The 26010-nt window shown below is 36.5% G+C and overlaps 1 protein-coding gene across 1 annotated transcript in view; it reads left to right on the top strand.

Annotated features, from left to right (window-relative positions):
* The window catches only part of GTF2H1 (general transcription factor IIH subunit 1), a 30933-nt gene extending 8502 nt beyond the window's left edge, over positions 1-22431 (top strand). Inside the window, exons 2-15 of the mRNA XM_074272544.1 lie at positions 3659-3827; positions 7805-7997; positions 9011-9176; positions 10233-10326; positions 11944-12093; positions 12269-12348; positions 14726-14856; positions 14967-15054; positions 15533-15621; positions 16043-16160; positions 17906-17996; positions 18397-18512; positions 20852-20944; positions 22008-22431. Of these exons, the coding sequence (XP_074128645.1) occupies positions 3674-3827; positions 7805-7997; positions 9011-9176; positions 10233-10326; positions 11944-12093; positions 12269-12348; positions 14726-14856; positions 14967-15054; positions 15533-15621; positions 16043-16160; positions 17906-17996; positions 18397-18512; positions 20852-20944; positions 22008-22094 (1650 nt within the window). The 5' untranslated portion in view covers positions 3659-3673 and the 3' untranslated portion in view covers positions 22095-22431. The remainder of the gene's footprint in view (positions 1-3658; positions 3828-7804; positions 7998-9010; positions 9177-10232; positions 10327-11943; positions 12094-12268; positions 12349-14725; positions 14857-14966; positions 15055-15532; positions 15622-16042; positions 16161-17905; positions 17997-18396; positions 18513-20851; positions 20945-22007) is intronic.
* Positions 22432-26010: the final 3579 nt, after the last annotated feature.

Raw genomic sequence — 26010 nt, 5'->3', positions numbered from 1 at the left:
CTTGCCCACAAGCTCCCTCCATATCCTTCTCTCTCTCTCTTTTCCTCCCTCCCTTCCATCCAACTCTTGCCATGTCCACTCACCTCCACCTTCCGCTATGGACAGGACAAAGACAGTGCCAGTATTTTGCAATATTGTGTGCAATAATGCATAATATTATGCTTCCAATTTAATGAGGTCTGTCTTTTATGACAAGTTTTTGAGAATTGTACCCTACCCCCATTTTTCTCCTAAACTCTGGATTTTATTACTAGTTTCAAGCAATAGGTTCAAGCAGTGGCAGAACTAACTAGCAGTAGACAAAGTATAGGGGTGCAATGAGAGGTGCCAGGGTTTACCCAGGATCACAAGCCACTGGATGCTGCTCTTCCTATCTTTGAGGGCAGCTCTAAAGCCTTTGCTCCACAAGCAGGCTCCTTAACCCATTGATACTGCCAGTGGTTTTACTTACTAAGTTTCCAGTCTTGTACATTTAGCCTTTCTCATTTCTCCCATATCACTGAGATGTTAATGGATGAACTTCCATTTTTCTCCTTTTCAGAATTTCTCTGCATCTTTGCTATATCACACCCACATCCCATGTCTGACCTTTCCACTTATCCTCTCAATCCCTTCTATTCCTGTTTATTTCAAGACCTTGTGCTTCAGCAGTTATTTCTCACTTGCAAGTTCAGTCTTCTACCCATTCTTTCTCTTCAACTAATATCTCAGACAGGGGCCTTGACTGGTCTTTGCAGCCGGACATAGTCGGCTATTGGCAGGTAGGAGACAGAAGGGTTACCTCCTTCACTTTTACCTTTCAAAACAAAAAAGTCTGTAGAAGCTTCCATCCTGTTCTTTTTTTTTTTTTTTCTTAACTACCAAACTTCTAAAAAGGGTAGACACATGCACATATATAATTTTGATATGACCCATGCACAAATTTATTTTACTTGACTACACATATTTGTTACAAAAATTTTGTCTTTCCTTTTCAATGGGAAATGAGGTAAAGAAAAATTGATTTTTTTAAATTGGAAAAAAAATAATTTCTGAAAAGATAGCCTATATATTTCTAAGCCTACTTTCTCCAATCCTTAGCCACTTGCCATCTTAGGTTGTAGTTCACTGATGAAACTGCTTTCAATTACCAATTCCAGTGACCTTTTTTTTCACTCTCCCAGATGTGACTGCAATCACCCATCCTTAAACTCTTTTTCCTAGTTTCTGAGGGATACAGAGAAAGACAGTAACTTGCGCATAGGTATATAAAAATGCCTTTTGGTTTTGATTTGACTGCTTGTACAACAATTTTTTTTTTAATCTTCCTAACCCATAATTGTTTTACCTCAAGGTTCAGTTCTATTTATTCTCTCTTTCTCCTGCCCCCCCCCTTTTCTCTTTCAGAGGAGAAGTAAGGGTGACAGTTAATGGTAGAACTAGAACTAAACTATCACTACTTTACTCACAAGCTTTCAGTGGTTTCTCATATTTCCAAATTCATGCAGTCTTAATTCCATTAGGATAATTACTCTCCACAAGTATAGATTTTTAACCCTGTGCCTACCTCAGTGTGACCTTTAAAAAAATTTTTTTTCCATGACCAAAAAAGTTTGCTTCTATCCATTTGTCCTCTCATGTGATTTTGTTACCCCAGCAAACTAGACAGTTTAATAAATCTCTGAAGATAGCCTGGACCTTCCTTCCCCCATAACTCTTAGACAATACTTGTCCTATTGCCTACATTGCCTTTTCTCCACACTCCCATCACACTTCTCAATCTTTCAGGTTCCAGGCAGAAGTAATCTCTCTTCTGAAATACATCACTTTGCATTTTCCTTTTCTGTTCTTTTAACGTTTCTACCCCTCATTGTTGCTTAACATGTTTTTTTTATTCTTTACTAGACTTTGATTGTTGTGAGGATACATAGGTATTCTAGCTTGTCCTTCTTCCCCACAATGGTAGTTTAAATGACTCATTTTTTTGTTTGCTTTTTGAGGGAAACAGTATAACACAGTACTAAACCTGCATATATGACCATTGATTTATTAATAGTCTCATGTAGTCAAAGATGAGTTCTGTGGTAATAGTTAAGAACATGAGATGACTGAATTTCCCAATTTCCTTTCTTGCATATTACGGATTATACTATATGCAATGAATCTTAGAATGTTCCTAGAATTGTGATCCTTGGGAGCTTTTATAGGCTTTGTTCACAGGTGATAATATACAGGTATTCCCTTAAGGAAAACCTATCTCCAGAGAGGTTTGGAAAGGACTCCAGTGACAGGGTCCCGCTCTTGCAGCTGAGAAGCTAGTATGTTGCAGTAATACAGCAAAGCATGGGCAGAGAAGAAAGAGAAGAAAAAAAAAAAAAAACATTAAAAATAACTGATGAGTAAGAGTTCTAGAAACATCTAGAATTGTACTTTAAAAAAACCCACTCCAGTCTTGAAGTATTGATAGAGAGGAGTATTACTCAATGAGCAGCTAAATACATTACCTTTTGAAGATTGATGCAGTTGAATTCAGTTTATCAAATATTAAATTCCTATTTTAACAGATGCTAAGAGATAATTAGGCATTCAGTCACCAGCCTCACACACTCTCTCCCTCTGACCTCTTCAGCCTTCAAGAAACTAGTATACCTTGTAAAAATTAGTTACTGGTTCTGGAATTCTGGCACCCAGAGTAACTAGGCAGTAGAAACTATTTTTAATACATAAAGTTTGTTAAGAAATTTTAAATGAAATCAACAAATAGAGCAGTTTGGAGGTTTGGTCATTAAAAGATAGGGGGGAAATAACTGAACCATAAAGTAGATATTCAGTCCTTAAAGTTGAAGATTTGAGGCCAAATGGAGTTTTGTTTGGAAGCAGAGCATGGAGTTCTATATAAGCAATAGGGAATTGCAACAGTTGAGGGGAAATAGATTTGGGGAATGAATTTGGGGAGCTTGAATTCTGGGCTCACCTTTGCCACTGACAAGTTTTTTGATTTTTCTGAATCTGTTTTCTTTATCACTAAAACGGAGAGTTAGACTAAACAATCTCCCCTTCTAGCTCTATAGCTAACTTTCTAAATTTGCTAATTCATTTTTATAAGCACTATAAGAAATAATTACAAATAAATTTGTTTTTTAAAGTTGCATAAGAGTATCTGCAGAAATACAATATATAATAACAAAAAGGAAAAACCAGAAAACCACCCAAATGCCCTGTGTTTTTGGAGTATCTGTATAAATTTCAAGTACCATAAATTAATGGTCTGCAGAAAACATACAGAAATATGAAAGTAGTTTTGTAAAATAACAAATTTTTAAAAGGATAGCTCCATAGACTGTACTATTTTTAAAATTTTACGAATTAATAATCTTAAAGACTCAGAATATGGAGTGAATTAATGATAACTGTCACTGATACCTATGCTCAATCTTATGATTGAGAAGTATGCTATATAAATTACAGCCTAAAAATCATACTATATCAGTAGTGCTGTGTTTGTTGATTGAACAAAAGTGAAGTGAATAGATACTTGCTTTTAAAATTTAAAACTTACAAATACTAAAGATATACAAGTTTTATAATGCATTACTCCTCTAAGCAAATATGAGCAAATTTTGTGCTGTCTTAACATCAAATTTAAGAGGGTGACGGTGCCTTCATTTTTCTCCAATAGTACCTTTCAACCAGTATGGCAACTTCATCGGAAGAAGTTTTACTGATTGTAAAGAAGGTGCGTCAGAAGAAGCAAGATGGAGCCCTGTATCTCATGGCAGAAAGGATAGCTTGGGCACCTGAAGGCAAAGACAGGTTTACAATCAGCCATATGTATGCGGACATTAAATGTAAGTCATTCATCTAAAGCAGAAATTTTTGGTTTTTTTAACATTTTGATAACTGTATTTCAATAAAATTTGTCTCCTTTGTGGTCCTATGTATTTTATTTTATTTTATGCGTTTAAAAACATTCTGAGAAGAAATCTGTAACCAGACTGCCCACAGGACTCATAATACACAGTTCTAAAGATTATATAAGCTGTCATATATTCTATTTGCAAGCACTTCTCAAATAACTATGACGTATTTGAAAGGCAGGATGAGAGTATAAAAAGATCCAGTCTTGGAACCAGAAAGTTATAACTTCAACTTGCACCTCTTATGCTTGTGACTTTCATTGATAATTGGCCACTGGTTATTATTAGATACTTCAATGGGTTTTGGGTTTGGGGAGGGGGATTATTTTTTAAAGTAAGGCATAAGCTATTTTCATGTTTTATTTAGCAACCCCCAAGTTTGCAAGTTTAGCTTTAAACACTTAAAAATCAGGGTAAATATAAACATTTGTGGGTTATACTAGGAAATTCATTATATTTTGGTTTTAGTAGCATTTGCCCTTTCTTTCTTCTGCTTTGGTTCTAACTAGAATTTGAACCTTTATTCATAAAATAACCCCCTAGTTCTCTCAATTTGTGGGAGACCCATTAATTGAAAAGACAAAATTGTAACTTATAACTTAGAACAACTTATCAGTCATGCTCACCTTCATTTTGCTGTGACACATGTACTGTAATATTAATAAGTTAATACATCAAAATAGGTCATACAGGATACTTGGGAAAATATAAAACCAGTTGCTACAGGAGAAATCACAATTCCAAATATAGCCAACTGTTTTACAACTTCTGAACACTTAAAACTTAGCACAGCACACACACTTGATAAATGTTTGTTGACTTATTGTGTGCTAAGCACTGGAGAAAGAAATTTAAACTATCCAGGTAGGCAATTGGTATATATGTCACTAAAGCTTAGGGGAAAGGCTTGGACTAGATCTTTGAGTCATGTATGTAGACATGAGAACTCCCTGAAGTTGATAAAATTGCTGAGCACAGAGCCAGGGAAGAGGGGTTCCCCACAGTTAGGGAGTATGGTATAGTTGGAGGCCTGCAGAGGAGATTGTCAGGTATCACAAAAGGATATCACACAACCCATTGAAAGAATCAATGGTGTCAAATGCTACAGCTAGATTAAAGAACAGGACTTGAGAGGAAAAAAGATCAGATTTAGTCATTAATAAAACATTGCAGAAAACAGTTTGATTTGAATAAAGTTACTCAAAGATTGAGGAGTATAGATAACTATTCAGGACAACAAGAAGTAGTTTATTGGGTGAGAGGCTGGGGACGTTACTGTACTGAATGAGTAAGGCATTTAGGAAATAATAAAATAATGGCCTCAGTGTAATGATAGCCCCATTGAGGTTGGATAAAATGAGTATGTGGTGTCCCAATCAGCCCGGAGGTGATTTCTTCCAGCTCTGGGAAAGTGATGGAGTTTAGGGAAGGGGGGTTGCTACTTAGGATGGCTAAGAACACCTTAGAGTCTGTGGAAAGACAGGTCCAAAGAAATCCAGGAAAAAATAAGCATTTTGTTCACTATAAAATGGAGATTACAGAGAAGGTTTGGGCAGTGACAGTAAGAGAGAGGTAGAATAGGATTGAGAAAAGAGATAAGACAATGCGAGGCGGAAGTTTGTTCCTACATGATTTGTAATTGATGAACACAGGAATGGGAAGAAAAACTGGAAGAACAGTAGAGATAGTGGCAAATCATAAAGCACAGCTTGCACAGAAGCCTAATGGTAGGGACAGCCATGTTGCTGTTTCATCTGGCTTATCATTCATTGTTCACCCCATCTCACTCCCATGGAGTCTGGAGAAGTAGGCCAGGGAGAGGGAGACAGGCCTTGACCACTCTGAATGGAGTCAATGTAGTGCAATTAGACCAAGTCACTGGTTATTAGGGTTGCCCAGGAGCTCTGCCCCTTACCTCCACTGGAGCTATCCAGAATGTATTTTCAGATAAATAGTTTTATAAATAGTTTCTGTAGAATTCGTAATAGTGCTGTGCTTGGGGCACACTCTGAATTAAACTGGTTTTTTAGAGATTGTTCGGGGAAGCTAGCCACCATTTCCTTGGGAAATTATTGTAATTTACAAATAAAGTTTTGGTACTTCTTGTTTTATTAGCATTTTTGTAGCAATACCTAGCTTTGTAGTTTTGTTGGTGTTACAGGAAACATTGCTTTCTTATATATTAGCTACAGACCATCTTTCACACAATGAACACACCTATTAAGCATCTGCTACATTTGAAGCACGTTAGATGCTAAAGTACAAAGTCAAAAAATAAAACCACTCTGACCTCAAGGAGCATAATAACAATTAAAAATGAAGTACAAATAAAGTAAATATGTAAGATAATCTACATGGATAAGGACACCAACATCTGGAGAGACCTCACATATAAGGTGGTACTAAAAAAAGAATAGCTAACATTTTTTAGTGCTTTATGGTTTGCAAAGCACTTTACAAATATTCCCCATTTTACTTGAGTTAGGTTTGGAAGGAAAAAAGTTCTTAGACACACAGATGAAAAAGAAACTAGCCAGTGCCAGACAGAGAAGGAGAATAAGAAGTCCAGTCTTAACTGGACTATGGTGCCATGAAAAGATGTAAAGGTGGTTTCTTAGAAGCCAACTATAGGTGCTTATATTTGATCCAAAAAGCTTTTAGAGTTTGAGTAGTAGGCTTGACATAATAGGACCTGTAGACCTGTCCTTTTGAAACATCATTTGAGCAACACTCGAATCAACTGAGGAGAGAGTAGAGGCATTGGACCCTTGTGGTAGTCTAGGGGAGGCCTGAAGTAGGATGTTTCCATCCAACAATAGCTTTTCTTGTCATGTTAGGTGAGGAGGAGGTCAGGATGGATGCGATTTCGTCCACATGGGAAATTATGGTTCAGAAACTACCTAGAGTAGTGCAGATCCAGTTTGTTCCTGATTTATCATTTTGGAAGGTTCCTTGGGGTCCTGAGAGTTAAGGGATGTGTTAGAGGCAGAATTTGATCCAAGCTCTTGATTCCAAGAGCTTCTACTATATAGTACCACATCCTGCCTTTTAGTGTTTCAGATTACAATCTACATTTCTCCAGTGAAAAATCACTTGATAAGAATGGGGAAGGAAGATGGTGTCTGTTTTAAATCAAACTCATTGGTTATTTATCTCGTAAAGTATCCTTCATTTATATTTAGCAAAATAAATTTCACATATAAAATTTTTAGGAAGACACCTTAACAGTGAAGTATAGGCATTGTGGGTAAAACCAAATTTGGAACCTACCAAAAATGCAAACTGTCTAAAAGTTTTTAGTTGACTTAGATCTTTAGCTGAAGATAAGAGGATCTTGTACATGTAAACATACCATTACTGTATTACAATGAAAAATAAGATCGTCTAAATGAGGAAAAATTTCTACCATTCTTAGATTCATTCCAAAGAAGAGAAAGGTTATATGGAGAAGATGTTGTGAGACCCATTTTTTAAGGCTACTATCTCTCCATTAACATCAAAAGAATCTAAGCTTTTGTAAATCATGACAGGTTTGCCTTTGTTAATTTAATTATTTTGAAAGAAAGTATTCTATTTATCATTATTTCTCTGATCTAGAGCCCATTGTATCCTTGATTATTGACAAATAGATGAGAAGTTTTCAGAGGGAGTTGTCCCACAAGAACAAGGAGAATCTTAGCATCTTGCAAATCTCCACATGTTGAAGCAGTGGGCTGCTCTGATGTCTTTGACTTATGAACCTCATTTAAAGCCATCTTTAAGACCATCTTGTCATGTTCTTTGCCCCATAGAAAAGAGGGTAGCTTGACCACAAACTTGGGAAGGAAATAGGCATGGTCTACTGTCTATGGCCCTGTGCTATAGCCACTTAGTGAACACATGCTAATTAGCCTCATGTTTGTTTTCAGGCCAGAAAATCAGCCCAGAAGGAAAAGCTAAAATCCAGCTTCAGCTGGTCCTACATGCAGGAGACACAACCAATTTCCATTTTTCCAATGAAAGCACAGCTGTAAAGGAGCGAGATGCTGTGAAAGACCTTCTTCAGCAGTTGCTACCCAAATTCAAGAGGAAAGCCAATAAAGAACTGGAAGAGAAAAACAGGTGAAGGGCAGGGAAAAGCTGGGGAATGGCCTTCAGACACCCGGCTGCCTTTCAGCCTCTTCAAGTGTGCCTTGTTATTCCCACCTCGGCTGCATTTGGATTTGCCCATAGTAGTGATACTGCCTTGTAATAAAAAGATAACTAATTTTTCAAATTAATTTCACATGAGGCAGCTAGGTGGCAAAGTGCATTAGAGCACCAGCTCTGAAGTCGGGAGGACTTGAGTTCAAATTTGACCTTAGACATTTAACACTTCCCAGGTGTGACCCTCGGCAAGTCACTTAATTGTCTCAGCAAAAAAAAGAAAGGAAAAGAAGTTAATTTTACATGTGCTGCCCTTAAATTCTAACAACCATTGGGGTTATTATTCCCAATTTACAAATTATGAAAATGACACTAAGAAGTTGAGTAATTCACCAAACATACACATTACTGGCAAGATTAAAAGTGGAATTCATGTCTCCTGATTCCTAGGACCATAGAGTTTACTTAGGATACCAGCCCTACTTAAGGAAATAAAAAGGAATCCTATGGAAAGGGAAAGTGAGATGTTTCCACTTTAGATATTAGGAGAAAAATGTCAGCACATCTAGTCTTCCAGAGTGTTTTGCCCCACAAGTAAAATACAGAAATAAGGTGAGGGTTGAGAGAGATTAGATTGACTCAAGATTTGAATTTAAATTAAAAATCACTATAATTCTTCAAACTGTCGATATATATATGTCTACTCTTCCTTGGCAAAAGAGTCACTGGGAAAAATTGTATGCTGCAAATTTCTCCCCCTCCCACCATCTGAGGCAGTATTGTTCCATTATTACCATACCCACCTTTAGCCTAAATATACTCTTCTAAAATGCTTTTCTACATTGATTATTTAAAAAAAGAATTTAAAAGGGTCCATAATGTTGACTTTTTAGATCAGTTCGGGATTGTGTTTTGATGCTTGTTTTTGAAACTTGAATGACACTTTTTTCTATAAAGTTCAATTTTTATTTAATACATTCTATCACCAGAATGCTGCAAGAAGATCCTGTTTTGTTTCAGCTTTATAAAGACCTGGTTGTGAGTCAGGTGATCAGTGCTGAGGAATTCTGGGCCAATCGTTTAAGCATGAATGCTGCGGATAGCCCTGCAGCATCCAATCACAAGCAGGATGTGGGCATTTCTGCAGCATTTCTGGTATGTGATCTGACTTATTCTCAGACTTCTAAAGAAGGAAAAATTGGAAAATTATGTGCTTGATAGAGATCTTTGGTATTTTCTGGCAAGTGTAAAATGCTTTTTTGAATTTAAAATTCTTGGGGGCAGCTAGGTGGATAGAGCACTAGCCCTGAATTCAGGAGGACTCGAGTTCAAATCTGGTCTCAGACACTTAACACTTCCTAGCTGTGTGACCCTGGGCAAGTCACTTAACCCCAGCCTCAGGGGGGGAAAAAAGAGAATTTAAAATTCTTTATGTTCTCAGGTCTGTTAAAATAATATTACATATTAAGCATGTTTATTTTGACTTCTGTTTTTGTCATTTGTCATTTGTGCTCTTCAAACTAACTCTGAATAATTAGGCAGTGCTCAACTTATTAAGGATTCTGGTTCTAAGGCTATCTGAGCTTTAAGCAGAGCAGTCTGGCTTATATAAGTAGTTCTTATTTCTCCTTTGTTTTATTTGGTGGCCTCACCTGTCCCTACGGGTATTTTTTATCTTAGTTTAAATTCATTATAAAATTTAGAGGAATGTAGTGTAGTAGATGGGAGAGCTGACCTCAAGGCTCACTCATACTTGTTTTGTGATCCTGAAAAAGTCACTTGATCTCTGGTGCCCATGCAACTGTAGGTGGCAGGGCAATGCTTCACCTGGGAGTTCCCTCTATCATTAAGTGATAATTTAATTTGTTAAATTAATTAACATTGATTTAATTAATTGTTATTATCATTTTGAAAGTAAATGAGGCTCCTAGAACAAAATATTCAGCAATTGCCTGCCCTTCAACTTACTCATTTTGCTGCATTGTGAAATTTCCTAGAAGTAAAATTTTTCTAAGCTTGGCTATTGGGCATATGAACCAGACCTTTGGGGCCCTAGTAGTAACAGAGAAAAAGGCCAAGGAGGACAGCAATCCAAATGGTTGAGAAAGCCTAATAAGAGTTTTATTCCCTGCACCTAGTGTTTGGTTAGCCCTCAAATGTTATTTTTCCTGTATCATTTCAATTGACTTCTATTTATGCTCTTTCTCTTAGGCTGATGTCCGCCCCCAAACAGATGGCTGTAATGGCCTAAGATATAATTTAACTTCTGATATCATTGAGTCCATATTTAGGACCTACCCAGCAGGTAAGAAATTTCTATCGGGGTATGTATGTGTGATGTAATGCATCCTTGAAAGACAGTTCCCCATTTTTGCTGTTACTTCATTTGTTGAAGAGCCTTTCTTTTCATCTTTTCAGAGTTTGTCTTCTATAGCTAAACTTATTTTGATCAGATTAGGTTTCTCAGAAGATTAAGAGGATTTTTTTTTTTTTTTTTATGATTCACTAAATGAATCACATCACCCAAATCCAAGGTATTTTCTTACATTTAGAATTATATGTTCTCAATATTTTTGTACTGCTTTATCATTTACTGTTTGGGCTAGATTCTGTGTAGTTAATCTTATTTACAGTTTTAAGTAAGACTGTAAAATAAGATTTTAAGGGACATTAAGGTAGTGCCTACCTGTCTTACTGGTTGTACTCAGTTTTCTTTACAGGATCACTATCCCTATCTTGCCACTATCTTGGGGCTGTACCCAGATCTATCACAAGTATTCTTTTTTAATTGTCTTTCTTGATGATTTCAAACCCCTTGAGTGCAACTGCCCTCTCTAATCAAATGCCCCCTGAATCCACATACCCAGCCTTGATCCCCTGCATGCCAGGCTTGCCTTCTCATCTGCCACTGTCCAAGTCACCAGGCCCAGACACTTTCCCCACCAACAATGGACAGTCAGCAGTTGCCAGATCTGCTCAGTTTTGTCATAGAGTGTCTCCTGCACGCGCCCTTCCCTCCACAAGCTCTGCAGCCACCTAGGCTCGTCTGCCTCCTGCCCTCTCCACAGGATTGTCCCAGTGTCCTTCCTATGGATCTCCCTCCCTCCTCGCCTCTCACACTGCAACTCTACCCATGCACAACCTCCACAAACTGCCTTCTCTGACTTACTAAACACTGTCTTTACTGTATCGAACTCTTCTCGCTGTTTGTATTATAGAACATGCCACATGTGCCTCAAGTGTTCTCCTGTTCCTCTGCCTCTAGAACTTCTAGCTCCCTTCAAGACTTCTTCCTGATTCCCCTAGTTGTCAATGATTCTCCCTCCCTCCCAGAAATATTGCAAATTACTTTTACTCCTTTATACTTGTTTATCAATGTTCAGGTGTTCCTCCCTCCTTTCTCCCCTTCCTGAGAGTAGAAACCATTGGTTTTTGTATCATCTGTACTTAGTACAGCATATGGGCCTTAATGTGTACTTGTTGAATTAAATGACATCATGCACACTTCCCTTTTACATTGTCTAAAATCATTGTCCATACAGCCTTTACTTAAACACCTCCATTGATGGGGAACTCACCTCATAGAGGATTCCATTCCATTTTTGGACAATTATTAATAGAAAGTTCCCTCGTATAGACAAGTCTGTCTTTTTGTGGCTGTAAACCATTATTCCTAATTCTCCCCTTTGGAATCATGCCAAATAAATCTGGTCCCTTTTTCTGTGTTATGACTCTTCATACATTTTTATACCCAACTTGAATCTTTTGTTCTTAATACTAATTATTTATGACCTTGTTATGAGTCTCCTTTGAGAGCTTAATAATGTAAATTTGTTTTGGTTTGTTTTGCTTTTAAGTAGTGTCTAGATTCTCTATAGCTTTTTTCATTATACAGCTTTATCTGTTTTGTGTTTTCCTGCAGTGAAAATGAAATATGCAGAAAATGTTCCACATAGCATGACAGAAAAAGAGTTCTGGACACGATTTTTCCAATCCCATTATTTTCATAGGGATCGGCTTAACACAGGGTCAAAAGATCTCTTTGCTGAATGTGCCAAAATGGATGAAAAGGGTGAGTGATCTTATTATATCCCTGTTGGCATTTTGATAAAGATTAATGTTATTTGTTTCTAAAATGATGTGAATTAGCACAACTTAAAGTTGTTTTTTTGTTTGTTTTGTTTTGTTTTTTGTTTGTATGTTTTGGTTTGGTTTGGTTTGGTTTTTTGTTTTTTTTTTTTCCCTAGGTTTAAAAACAATGGTATCACTAGGAGTGAAAAACCCTCTACTAGATTTGACAGCACTGGAGGATAAATCATTAGATGAGGTAAGGAGAAATTGTATATTTTTATTAGGAAATAACAGAACCCCAAATTATATTGTTTTGAAGCAATCTAAGGTAGACATTATTAGCTGTGGAGCCCACAGATTGGTATTAGGGGACCTGAACTTGAAGGGAATGCATAATTGATACATTGTTTTGCCTTCTCAGTGAGTGGCTTAGGGAGAGAATTTGGATCTCAAAATTTGGGGGAGAGTTTTAAAAAAAAAAAAAAGATTAAGAGCCTGTGGTCTCAGATATCACCAATTACAGTAACAAAATGGTATGTGCTTTCTACTGCATAATTCCCATTTCAGTTTAACAAACACTTCATGAATGCCCTGTTTTACAGTGAACATAGAAATGACAGTAAGAAGACATGCTCAGAAATAAATATTCATAATGGACAAGTCCATGAGTGGTGGAAAGTGCCATAGTGATAAGTGAAAGGAGAAGAATCACTTTTGGCTTCTGGGAGGAGGAAAGATGGAATTGAGGGAGAACATAAAACAAATAAGACATTGAGAAATATCTTTAATTCAGATGCTATATGACTTCATCAATGTGACTTCATCACTCAGCACACAATCTGTATGACTAACAGTGGCCAAAAACATCAAATAAAATTCCCAAAGTGTGGACCAACTTTCTAATGATGGTCCCCTCTAGATGTTCTTAGACCAATTCCCAGATGACAGACAAAAAGCCATCAGCAGGCTATAAGAAGTCATGAGAATAGATAAGTCTTACTGTTTCCTAAGGATTACCTGAAATGAGAAGTGTCTGTAGTGACCCTCTTATTGTGTGCTTCGTCACAATTTTTGTGACATATGATCAGCATTGTTTTAATTAATTTCATCAATTTGTTCTCTTTTATTTGAAACTTTTTTTTCCTAGAAAGTGTAAAATGATGTTCTAAAGTAATTTAGGTCATCTGTCTAATCTTAATTCTGTAGTGCTTAAAATAGAAACAATTAACATAAAAGTAAATCTCTATACTTGGCGATTAGCTTATACCATCTGTGAACTAGGCAGAGTTTAAGTTCTGACGTGACAGTATATGTGGGAAAATATTTTTTAGTTACTATCTAACAAACAATATTACAAATTAAATTTGGTGTTGAGGTGAAAAAAATTGCTAACATTCTGATAGATATAAATTTGTTCAATTTAAAACCTAAGGTTTTTATTACATACCTTTAAAATAGAAATTCTGTCACAATTCCTTGGTATTTAAAATATGTACTACTTAGACCCTTCTTGGAGGCCAGTAGCTTTGCAGATCCGTGATAATGTGAGAGCTCATTAGTTTGTCAGATCACACACAATATCTCAGATTATTTTCAGTATGATTCTTGTCCCTGTTTTTCTATAAGTACTAGACAGAACATACACTCAGCACTAAAGCAGTAGTTCCTAACGTGACAGGCATTGGGGAGGGAGTCCACAGATTTCCTGGAGGCCTGGGGAGTTATTACAAAGTATATGGGAATGCCATGGCAGGGATAGATCTGAGGTTGGCATTCATTGCTTCAAACAGACATCCATTCTCTATTATTCTTTTTCATATGTACGTAGAATAATAACTGCTGATTTCTCTTATAAAGGCTGAAGGAGGGTCAATAAACCAAGATCAGAACTATGATTGCATTAATACAGGGAATTTAAAGAAATTCCATGTGTTACTCCTCTTCAACTCTTTAGTTTCAGGACTACTTAGAGATGTTGACTTGTCTGATAGCTTTGCATGAATGAATCCAGGTTTTTCTGACTCTTGTGCCAGCCTTCTGTCTATTTCTAGCTCTCTACTGAATTGACAACTTTCTCGTTATGCATTAGTCAGTATTCAATAGTCTTTTCAGTTAATGCTTACTAATAATTCAGTTATTATTAATGGACGAAGGGTGCTCTATAAATTTTTAGACATTAAAAAGAACCCTGATTTTCAAAAAAATATATTGTAGTCCTTTCTTTTAGATTAGTAGAGGAGGGGAAAGGGAACTATTAAAATTTGGTTTTGTTTCTACATATTTCATAGGAACTGTATGTAGTATTTGGTCTCTTATCCTTTATTCTCCCTTCCTGATTCCAGCCCACCTCTTTTCTGGCCCTACTTTTTAGTTTACTTAATGGATTTTATTTCATGTCTTAAGTGCAAAGTCTTCCATAGGTAATATGCTGAACAATTTAATGATGAGAGGGAGAGGACAGAACAGTTTACGAATCAGTTATTCAACAATTTTTTTTTTTTTTTTTTTTAAACAAGTGTGTTCTCCCAAAGATTAGCTATGATAGTTGATCAGAAGAGCCTTATTTGAGAGTATGGAGGAAAACCTCATATTTATTTATTTCATGTATTATAACTTCTTATTGTTCTTTACAGGGCTATGGGGTTTCCCCTGTGCCATCTACTTCCAACTCTTCAAAATCCATAAAGGAGAATAGCAATGCTGCAATCATCAAAAGATTTAACCATCATAGTGCTATGGTCCTGGCAGCAGGTCTCAGGAAACAGTTAAGTTTTAATGTGTACAGAAGAGTTGTAGTTGAAATCTTGAAGCTTTTTCCATGTTTTCTCTTATTCTGTGCATTTTAATATGTCTATATCTTTTTCCCTCTTTAAGTGAAGCACAAAATGATCACAACAATGAAAACAGCAGCACAGATGGAAACTCTCGGGATTCAGACTTTTTTCAACCACCAGTCAAAAGGGTAAGGTATGAGACTGTTGTTTGGAAGCAGATTCAGTCTTCCTTTAACCCCTCTTTTTATTCAGTACACTTTCCCTTCTTCCTTGATACCCATAAATTTTTAGCTGAAAGGGACAAGTTCCACAATCTCATTTAAGATACTACCTCTCTGATGGTGAGAGGGGTCTTGATGGCATACTGGGGCAGTAGTATTTGGTCCTAAAGGACTCTTTAGGGAATTATTGCAGTCCTGCTCCTTGAGCAGGAAAAAAAATGTGATAACTGAACAATATCGTACCCCAAAAATGCTTCCAAAATGTCTCTTATTTAAATCTTTTCTGAAATATATTTAATGCTCTATAATATATTATCATGAGTCTTATAATTCCAGTGGTACTTTTTATTGGGTATATTTAAAGATAAATGTAGAGAAAGATTATATGAGGCTCATCCTAGCTGTCTATTAGCAAATAACCTCAAAAGTTTATAAATCATTCCAGGTGAAGTTACAGGAATCCATTGAATATGAAGACTTGGGAAAAAATAATAGCATAAAAACAATTGCACTAAGCTTGAAGAAGTCAGATAGGTGAGTTCGTTTTCAAGTTAAAATACGTATCATATAAGTGTGAATGTTTTGTTAATCGGTTATATGCAGAATGATTCTACCCTGAATTCTTTCTAGAATGGCTTCCATATTTTGGCCAGTTACTATTATTGATGAAGTTACTGTTTTTAGCAAAACTTCCTTTGCACAATTTTGCATCTTAACTGAAAAGATTACAATTCAGAACTCCCGGCTTACATTTTGTGATCTAAAGGGTCAATGAATTGAGTTTTCTGTCAATTTGTTGCTTTCTTGAATATGCTGTGAAGAATGGAGTAATTTTACAAAATGCCTCATATTTCTGCAACATCAGGAAAACCATATAGTAACTTCTGACATAGTTGAAAGGCAAAACCTTTGAAATTGAGCTATATTAACTTTTTCCTCCATCTTCAATCTTCAGGTATTATCATGGCCCAACTCCAATTCAGTCCCTCCAATATGCAACAAGTCAGGATATTATCAATTCTTTTCAGAGTATTAAGCAAGAGATGGAAACTTACACACCCCAACTAACTCAGGTAAGTAATTCCAGATTTTCCTATATTAACTTAGAAAACTGTCATCTGGGGATAGATATTGAAATTTAAAGTACATCATTTTCTATTTGTTGTTCTTGTTTTGAAGAGAATCATAAGACCTAAAATGTGAGAACTGAAAGGGCCTTTTAGAGATCATTTACTCCAAATCTTTTTTTTCTTTTTTTTAAACACATGTGGAAATTGATAATAGATATTTATTAAGTGAAGAAAAAAGCATTGTGGCTGCTCATATTCTTGTACATACATACATATGTACATATACATATCTAAACATGTATCTATCTTAGTGGGAAAATTAGACTGAAAATTTCCCGGAGAGGGAGTTATGCTCTGAATGTAGATAATGAAGATAGTTTTCAACAGTTGTATAAGATTTTGAGTTCCATATTTTTTCTCCCTTCCTACTTTACCTCCCTCCTTTGCAAGGCAGTAATCAATGTGATACAGATTATATATAGATTATACATGTACAATTATTTTTAACATTTCCATGTTAGTCATGTTGTTTTAAAAAAAAAAATCAGAACTGAAGGGAAAAATATTAAAAAAAAAAAAAAGAAAATAATAAATGATTGCATTGCTATTGAATTAGTTGCTCTTTTTAGCTGCCCTCAAAAGAACAAAATTGTACCAGTCTGTTTGCTTAGTCTCTTTCATTCTCTGTTGCTCATTCTATTTTACCAGTAGCAAAGTTTAAAGTAATTGGACAAAATAATTTCACCTATTTCATAAGAAGGGCCCTATTTAAATAGCAAGATTCTCCTAGGTCTTTCTAAGTCCTTAGTGACTACCCCAGTGTTTTAGGCATTCTCCTTCTAGTCTTAGAATAAGGAAGTGGTGCTCATCCTTGAACACTGGAGAAGCATGGAGCCTCTTTAGAATATTAAGATATGAAATGTATCAAGCCTTGAGATGGATGAATTTTGGCTGCTTTTTCCTGTTCTTCTGAACTGAAAATTTTTTACTCTTTATTTTTCCATTTCACTATGTCTGAAGTAATAACTAAAATAATTCTACAGGGCAAGTTTTTTGTTTGTTTTATTAAAGCTTTTTATTTTTCAAAACACATGCATAGGTAATTCTGCAACATTAACCTTTGCAAAATCTTGTATTCCATTTTTTCCACCTTTCTCCCTGAGATGGCAAGTAGTCCAGTATATGTTAAACATGGTAGAAATATATGTTAAATCCAATGTATGCGTATATATTTATAACACTTATCTTGCTGTACAAGAAAACTCAAAACAAACCAGAAAAAATGATGAAGAAAATAAAATGCAAGCAAACAACTACAAAAAGAGTGAGAATGCTATGTTGTGAACTACATTCAGTTCCCACAGTCCTCTCTCTGGCTGTACATGGCTTTTTTGATCACAAGACCATTGGAACTCATCTCATTGTTGGAAAGAGCCACGTCCATCAGAATTGATCATCATATAATCTTGCTGTTGCCTTGTATAAGGATCTCCTGGTTCTGCTCATTTCATTTAGCATCAGTTCATATAAGTCTTTCCAGGCCTCTCTGAAATCATCCTATTGATTGCTTCTTATAGAACAATGATATTCCATAACATTCATATACCATAATTTATTCAACCATTCTCAAACTGGTACTTTCACTCAGCTTCCAGTTTCTTGCCACTACCAAAAGGGCTGCCACAAACATTTTTGCACATGTGGGTCCCTTTCCCTCTAAAGGACAAGTTTTGTTTATTGTTCTCCAGGTTCTTTCAAGTGGTGCTGCAAGTAGTACCATCACAGCCCTTTCCCCTGGAGGAGCACTTATGCAGGGAGGACCACAGCAAGCCATAAACCGTATGTGTGTCATAGGTTCAGCTGGTATCACTTGGGCAGAAAAAAGTCTGGCAGTGGAGTGGGAGGGGGACAACATTTACTTTATAAAAGCTCATAAGGCTTTGTTCATTCAAATGCAAGCTTTGTATTCATAAGCTATCATAATGTTGTAACCATTAACATTTTTTTTTAAATCTGGCCCCTGAAGACAGAAGAAAATAAGTAAGGTTAACATGAAATTTTACTTTTATCACTTATTATTATCTCCCAGAGGGAATTTTAAGCTATGGAAGTCTGTTTAGATCTCAAAGGAATGATTCTGCATAGTATTAGAATACAAAGACTTTTTTAGTCTTGTGTATTCTGTATATAGAGCAGACAGGGGACTTGGATTTCAAAAGACCTTAACTTTTTCTTTCAGAGATGGTGCCAAATGACATTCAATCAGAACTCAAACACTTGTATGTGGCTGTAGGGGAGCTGCTGAGACATTTCTGGTCCTGTTTTCCAGTTAACACACCATTCCTAGAAGAAAAGGTGAGGACAGAGGAATTCTATTCAACTGGTGTGCACCATGGCTTAGGAAGTGATAATTCTGGATCAGAAATATATTCTTAATGGGATGAACTTAAAATTTTACCCTAATTCAAGCTTGCAGGTTCTGAGCCCCTTTTATTTAAGGTGTGTTGATCTAGGACCCAAAATCCCATCAGTGCAATTATTTAAATCCAGAGGGATAACAGTAACTATAAACATCAGTCAGTTAGCATAATAAGGTAACTTAGTTTTAAAGATACATTGACTGAATTCATCAGTATGATGCCTTCAGCATACTTTGGGGAAGAGAAAATGAATCTTCAGGGGTAGAGAGACACCAGAAAACAGTTCCCCCCTAAAGTTCAGTGCTTCAGGTGGATTTAACATATAGTCATTAAACATCTGTTAGTATTGACCACTTATTGAGTGGGTACAAAGCATAAAAGACTCTTGGTCCCCTCTCCTATGGAGTTTGCTCAGAGTGGTAAAAGGGGAAAGAAAGCAAAAGGTTCCAACAAGAGAAGGAGAGGATCCATCAGTTAGGAAGAGAAAGTTAGTTAAGAAAGCCTTGCAGGTCATTGCAGTTCTTTGTGCAACTTTTACTCAGAATACAGGTGTGATATCAGCTTATATTGGCATTCAGACTAGGCAGGAATCTGCTCCTTGCTAGTCAGAAAAGAGAATTATTCCTTCCTTGTATAAAGTCTATATTCGGTGCCTGCTTTAAATAAATAAATAAATGAATGAATGAATGAATAAATAAATAAATAAATAAATAAGGCATTGTAAGTGATAGACACTAGGGATACAGGACAAAGTTGATATCATTTCAAGGAGCTGTATTCCATAAGGAAATGTGAAAGAAATGGGCAGACATTGGTACCTGGAAGAGGAAATGGGAGTCTCTTGGAGAAAAGAGATGGTATCTGAGGAGAGCCTTGGACAGAGCTAGTCATTTTGCAAGTTGGGAGCTTGGGGCCCCGCCCCAGGCATTAGCAAGTAGAATGTCATATACAACTGCAGTGAGTCTGGTTTGTAGCTTAGTACGCAAAGGAGCAAAACGTACCATAAAACCTAGGAATGTCATAAGCTGGAACCAGATTTATGAGAGACTTAAATGCAAAATGGGTTTGTTGTGGCCTAAGGGCAAAAGAAATCTGTAATACTTCTTAAATCAAAGAACTCCCCCCACAGCTCTGTGCTTTAAGAGTATCAGTCAGCAGAGACAGGAAAATCAGTTATTCAAAAACAGCTGACCTGAGTGTGATATATAATTAGCTAGGAGGTACCAAATAACCAAATAGGAAAGAAAAAACCTAGGGATCTCACTACTCGACTTTAACAATAAGAATTTTGAGGTAATCAACACAGAATGTACTCTAGAGTGTGTAGGTGGGGGTGACTAATAAGTAACAAAGATTTGCATCAAGTGCAGGCTGGCTGTCCTATCTATATAAATGGTAGAAGGGCTAAAGGAATTCAATTTAGCAGGAAAATGAAATGTTTCTTGGGGGGTGGAGAAAGGGGGGAGAATGGGGAAAATATTTCAAGGTGTAGCCTAAGCAAAGAGAGATAATGAGAGAAGGGAGGCTTAATCTGTCAGGAGATTAGAAGATGGGAAAATGTAACAATAAAAGAAAGGGGAAAGAACTGCAAAATGCTTAGGTCCCTTATTCTGTGTTTGTCTTGATTTCCTCATCCATGAAATTAGGACAATAGCACCTACCTCTCCAGATAATTTGAGGATTTAAATGAAATATGCATAAATGCTTGGCACAGTACCTGGTACAAAGTAACTAAAGAAAATTCAGCATGTGACTGCTGTAGATTATTTTGTAGTGGTTTGGGTTTTCGTTGTTTTGGTTTGGTTTTTTTGTACTTGATAGGGGACAATTTTGAACCAGAAATTTTATCAGTATGGAAAATTCCCAGGGTAGAAGCTGCACAAGATCTGTAGCACAAGATGTAGCACATTTTGGACATTGAAAAGCATCATATTATTTATATGGATTTTTTTCCCCTCTAAAACAAAGCTCTTCATTTATTCTATGAGCATTTTACCATCAGGTACCTACTTGTGCCATCTGATGTGCTGGGAATACAAGTCAAAAGAAAACCATTTCTGCCTGCCAGGAGATCACATTTTATTGGGGGAAACATGAAGACAAACTAGACAAAGTCACTAGAAGGTCATTTCAGGTGTGGGGAGGAGCATGTCACTATAGTTCCGTATCTGGGATGTGTCAGGGGCAAGACTTGACCCAGGATGAAAAGGCCAACTGTAGCCTCTAGCCTCATGCAACACTACCTCTCATTGTGTTTTTACTCATCTTTTTCAGGTAGTGAGGATGAAGAGTAATTTGGAACGATTCCAAGCTACTAAGCTCTGCCCATTCCAAGAAAAAATTCGGAGACAGTATTTAAGCACAAATGTAAGAAAACAGCTGGCTTTTCTGTGTATAGTAAAATACTTAGATTGTATTTGATTTTATGTTAATGAGTAGACATTCTGGTTTCTTTTTTAGTTAGCCAAGTTTATTTACCATATAAACATAATGGGCTGAGAATTATAGATGGTAAAGCTTTCTTTAAAGTGTTTCCCCAAAAGACAAAACAAATGGTCTAAGAAACTGAGCAAGGTAAGACTGTGTAAACAGTTCCTCACAAGTGAGACTTCAGAATACATCTCTTTACAAACAGGTGGTTTCTGATGCTAACAGCAAATACCAAAAATTTTTTTTATCCAAAAAGAAAAATCATTTTCATTCCCCTTAATCTGATGATAATATCTTGTGTCTCTTTGAACTTCCAAAAAGTAGCTGCTTCTTAATCAGAAAAGTTTCTAACCCTTTAAACTTATATGATGTTGGAGAATTGCTTCTTAACTTACTAGTTAAGTGGAAAGCCATCAGCTTCCAGATTTGACTGAAATAAATCCTGTCATTTCATAATAGGCATTACAAGCCAGACATCTAATTTCTTTTGTCAGTCTGTCCCTTTGCATGCATTTGGTGTGGAGCCAGTCACCGACATACTAGAAGACTGTCGCCTCTTACCCACAAACACATGAGACATTGTGGCCACACACACACACACAGTTTCTGGCTAACTCTCAGGACTATGGTGCCCCATACCCTCCCCGAGGTAACTAAACCAAGCCTTGGGTCAAGTAATCCAGAGATAAACCTACTAGGATTCAGCCCAGAAGTGGAGCAGTTCCCTTCCTACCAAAGCAGCTACCAAGATCCTCACCCACAATTATCTTGTGTAATTCTAGACTCACCCTGCCTAGGCAGGACACCCAGTCTGGCTCCATCAGCCTAATGTCTGGTGATCCCTTGTGTTTTGTATGTGGCTTCATGCTTACAGCTAGAATTCTTGGTTGTTCCCTGGGTTAGTCAGCAGTCAAGGATAACGATGAGCATGGGTCATGGGATGTCAGTAGAAGCACTGCCGACTTCCCTGGTGTGGTCAAAATCTTTGGCTGTTTTTCAGTTGGTAAGTCACATAGAGGAGATGCTGCAGACGGCCTACAATAAACTGCACACCTGGCAGTCCCGGCGCCTGCTGAAGAAGACGTGAGGGAGCCCTGGGATGCTCTTTGCAGCAATTGTGGGAACACACCCTGAGCAGCTCGCGCATCACCCAGACGATGCTGCAGGGACGTCTGCAGCCACTGGACTTGGGAGCTGACGCTATTGAACTTGCACATTCTGGAGTGAAAGGAGCTGTGGTTAAACTTGAAAACTGGGAGGTAAATTAAGGCAGAACCAAAATGAGCTGAATTGCAAAAAATATATATATTTTAAAAAGACACTGTTTACTGCAGTTACTCAGGAACTGCTTTTGATTTGCATTAAGAGCTGCTTTCAGAAATAAAAAGTAACTTTTTAAAAGGGTGAATTGATAAAAAAAGAAATCTGAATTTTTTTTTTGATTTTTTTTTTTTTTTTGATTTTTTTTTTTTTTTTTTTTTTTAAGTATATGGCACAGGGTAGAAATTAAATGTTGTTGGGGTTTTTTTTCCTCCACTGGATCCTCACGTTTTATTGGATTCTGTTTGTACTTTACTGAAACAGGTTGAAAAAGGAGTATTTTAAATAAAGCAGAGAGAAGCTGTCGCTCTAACCATCAGGAGACAGTTGTGGTCAGAGGCATCTTCTGCTCTGTGTTTCCTACGGAAATGAGAAGCAATAGAATTGCACTGAGCGCTTATTTGTGGTTTGGGGTCCTGGAATGACACAAGGGGAACAGTTTTGCAGAAAGTCTTGAATTTTTTATGCAAAATTTTTTCAAGAGACAATGGAGCTGCATGTTTTTGTTTGAGTGCACATATGCACTGCTGACGTTTTTTAAAGATGGCATGTGCTTTGAGGAAACTGCTTTTTTAAGAGTTTAAAGATCTTACAAGTGAAGAGAACTATAAAAATCATTTACTTATTTTCACTTCTTTAAGAGAAAGTTTTTCTCCAGTCTCTACCTGACAAACTATTTTTGGCGATTCGATAATCATTGCATAGAGTGGAAAGCGTGTGAATGCAAAAAAAAAAAAAAAAAAAAAAAGTTAGATATGATATTGTATCTGGAATCTGTGCCATATTTTGTTCCTAATAGGATCAACTCACTGTTTATCTAAGACTTAGCTGTCTTGTATTAAAAATTATACAAAAAGTAAACCCGTTTTATACATACTGTTTAACTGGCACATTCTGTGTTTTTTTTTGTTTTTTTTTTTCATTGTGTCTGGTTCTTCCTATCGGTTGTGCAGTGGGCGGGGCCACTTGTGATTTTGAATTTGAAGCCACATTGCAATGTCATATGCAGGGCAGAAGGGAAAACTCTATTCAGTACTTGAATAGGAGAAATAGTAGGGAAAGGTCATCAAAACTCCTAAGGGGCAATCAGTGTTAGACCTCTGTGGGATTGAGATTTTTTTTTTTTTTGAAGTTCATATGTCTCAACAAATGGTATCCCTGAATTTCAGTCAGCTTCAATATGCCTAACTCAGGAGGTTTAATTGTAGTTCTTTGGAATGTTACCATTACCACCTTCCAGTAGAGATTAGGTGCCTATTTTGAATAAGGCAGTTACATTGCCAGAGAATTGGATTCTTTATTTATTAACAGACCACAAGAATATCAAATGATCCAAAACTTTTTTTTAATAATAGCTTTTTTATTTTCAAAATACATACAAAAATACTTTTTGGACATTCACCCTTGCAAAATCCTTGTGTCTCAATTTTTTTTCTCTCCCTTCCCCCCACCTCTTCCCCTAGATAACAAGTAATCCAATATATGTTAAACATGTACAATCCTTCTATAAATCCACATTTCATGTAAGTCTCTCTAGGCCTCTCTGAAATCATCCACCTGGTCATTTCTTACACAACAATAATATTCATATGCCACAATTTATTCAGCCATTCTCTAATTGATGGGCATCCATTCAGTTTTCAGTTTCTTTCCACTACAAAAAAGGCTGCCACAAACATTTTTGCACATGTGGGTCTTTTTCCCATTTTTATGACCTTTTTGGGATACAGACCCAGTAAGGACACTGCTGTGATCCAAAATTTCTTCAGCCCAGTATTTGCCTTCATTCTACTCTCAAGCTGATTGAGGTTGATTTTTGTTCTAAGGTTTAACCTTTTTATAAGTTTCTGCTAATTTTATATTTATACAAAAAGAATGAAAAACAGACCTTGTCCTTAAGGCAATCACCAGGGGTTTCTGGATGTGGAGTGTGGGTTCATGGGAGATACAAGCAAAAAATGTGATGCTGATGAAACTGAAAAAGCAAAAAAAGGACATAGTTTGAAGAAGTGGATCAGGCATGGTTGGGGTGTATTTTCTAGCCCTTTTTTTGTTCAAGGCCAGTAATTTACCCTTTTTGACACAACCATCCCTTTTATGTAATTGACTTTCACCCCACTACCAGAGATTATAATATTAAGCTGTCACTGAGAAGTTTAATATTTAGATTTTTAATATGGTATTTTCGCCCACATACAAACAAGGCTTTTGTTTGTTTTGTTTTTTAAACATCAATTTTACATAATCCTGTTTCACATTACTTACGCTGAATCAATTGAACATTTATTAGGAGTTTATGACTGGGCACTCTATAGTAACTGGGGAGACAACAGCAAAGGCTAAACATTCCTAACTTCAATAAACTTAATTTTAGCAACAGCCATTTTGGCTGTGGACATATATAGGTATAGTCATAACAACCTCACAGAAGGCATAAGAAGCTAGAAATACCAGAGGCCTTTTACAAAAAGCTTAAACTGAGTCTCAGGGGTAGAGTGCAATGTACTTTCCATGAATGAGAGATGGCATATTATGTGCAAAGTATAGCAAATTGTACTGTATGGTTAAAGAATTGGAAAGGTGTAGAGAAATAATGGGTAGGGAAAGTGTAAAGGTGAAAACAATTCAGGCTCTAAAGACATTAGAATTCCACATAGGGGTTTATATTTAATACTAGAAGGGTTAGGGAATCACTGGAAGGATGATAGACTAGTGCTTTAGAGTAGAGCATGGATGTGATTGGGGAGAGACATGAATAAGTGGATTCAGTTATAAGATATTCAGATTAATGCTTCTCTGTCAAAAAAATAGGTAATACATACTCCTCTTGTGTATTGGTTTCCTGGAATCATGTCATAAGATGTTAATTGAGCAATGTCCTTTCCTTCTAGGGAAAGATAAATTAGACAGTCCCCATGCTTGAGCTTACACCATAATAGGAAAACTGACACCATTAATTCCTTTTTTTAAATTTCAGTTGCATCTTATTTTTCCAAATATGTGTAAAGATAGTTTTCAGCATTCATTTTTGTAAGATTTTTTTATGTTCCAAATTTTTCTCCTTACCTCTCTCCTCCCCAAGACATCAAGTAATCTAAGTTAAATATGTGCAATCCTTTTAAACAGATTTCCCTATTTGTCATGTTTTGCAAGAAAAATCAGGTCAAAGGGGGGGATAGAGGGGGGAAGGTGGAAACACTCATCTTTAATCCACATTGTCTCTATAGTTTTCTCTCTAGGTGTGATTGGCATTTTCCATCCCAAGTCTATTGGAATTGCCTTGAATCACTGCATTATTGCGAAGAACTAAGTCCATCACAGTTGATCACCATATAATCTTATTCCTATGACACCATTCATTCTAATATGATTTGACTGAAGTCTTAATTCCTCCCCCAAAAGTAGAAGGAACTCTGGCTCTTATAGATGAGTGATATATGCCATTGTAAATTATAATAGGGTTTTTAAACTGGCACATCTGGATATGGATTTAAATTCAGCTGAAAACCATTTACCTGCGCAAAACCTCATTACCGCATGAGGAAGACTAGTCTGTCAGAAGTGTAAGTAATAGGCTATGTGGAAAGCATTAAGTGGAAAATAATACGAGGAAGATCACTTCTAGCTTCAGAATGCCCAGTGTTAAAATGGGTGGTAAGTAAATCAAAATAGCATAGCATTTC

Source organism: Sminthopsis crassicaudata, chromosome 6 (genome assembly GCF_048593235.1).
Source record: "Sminthopsis crassicaudata isolate SCR6 chromosome 6, ASM4859323v1, whole genome shotgun sequence".
Classification (NCBI taxonomy): Eukaryota; Metazoa; Chordata; class Mammalia; order Dasyuromorphia; family Dasyuridae; genus Sminthopsis; species Sminthopsis crassicaudata.
The sequence above is the reverse complement of the archived record's forward strand: the minus strand, read 5'-3'. Positions and strand labels throughout refer to the sequence as shown.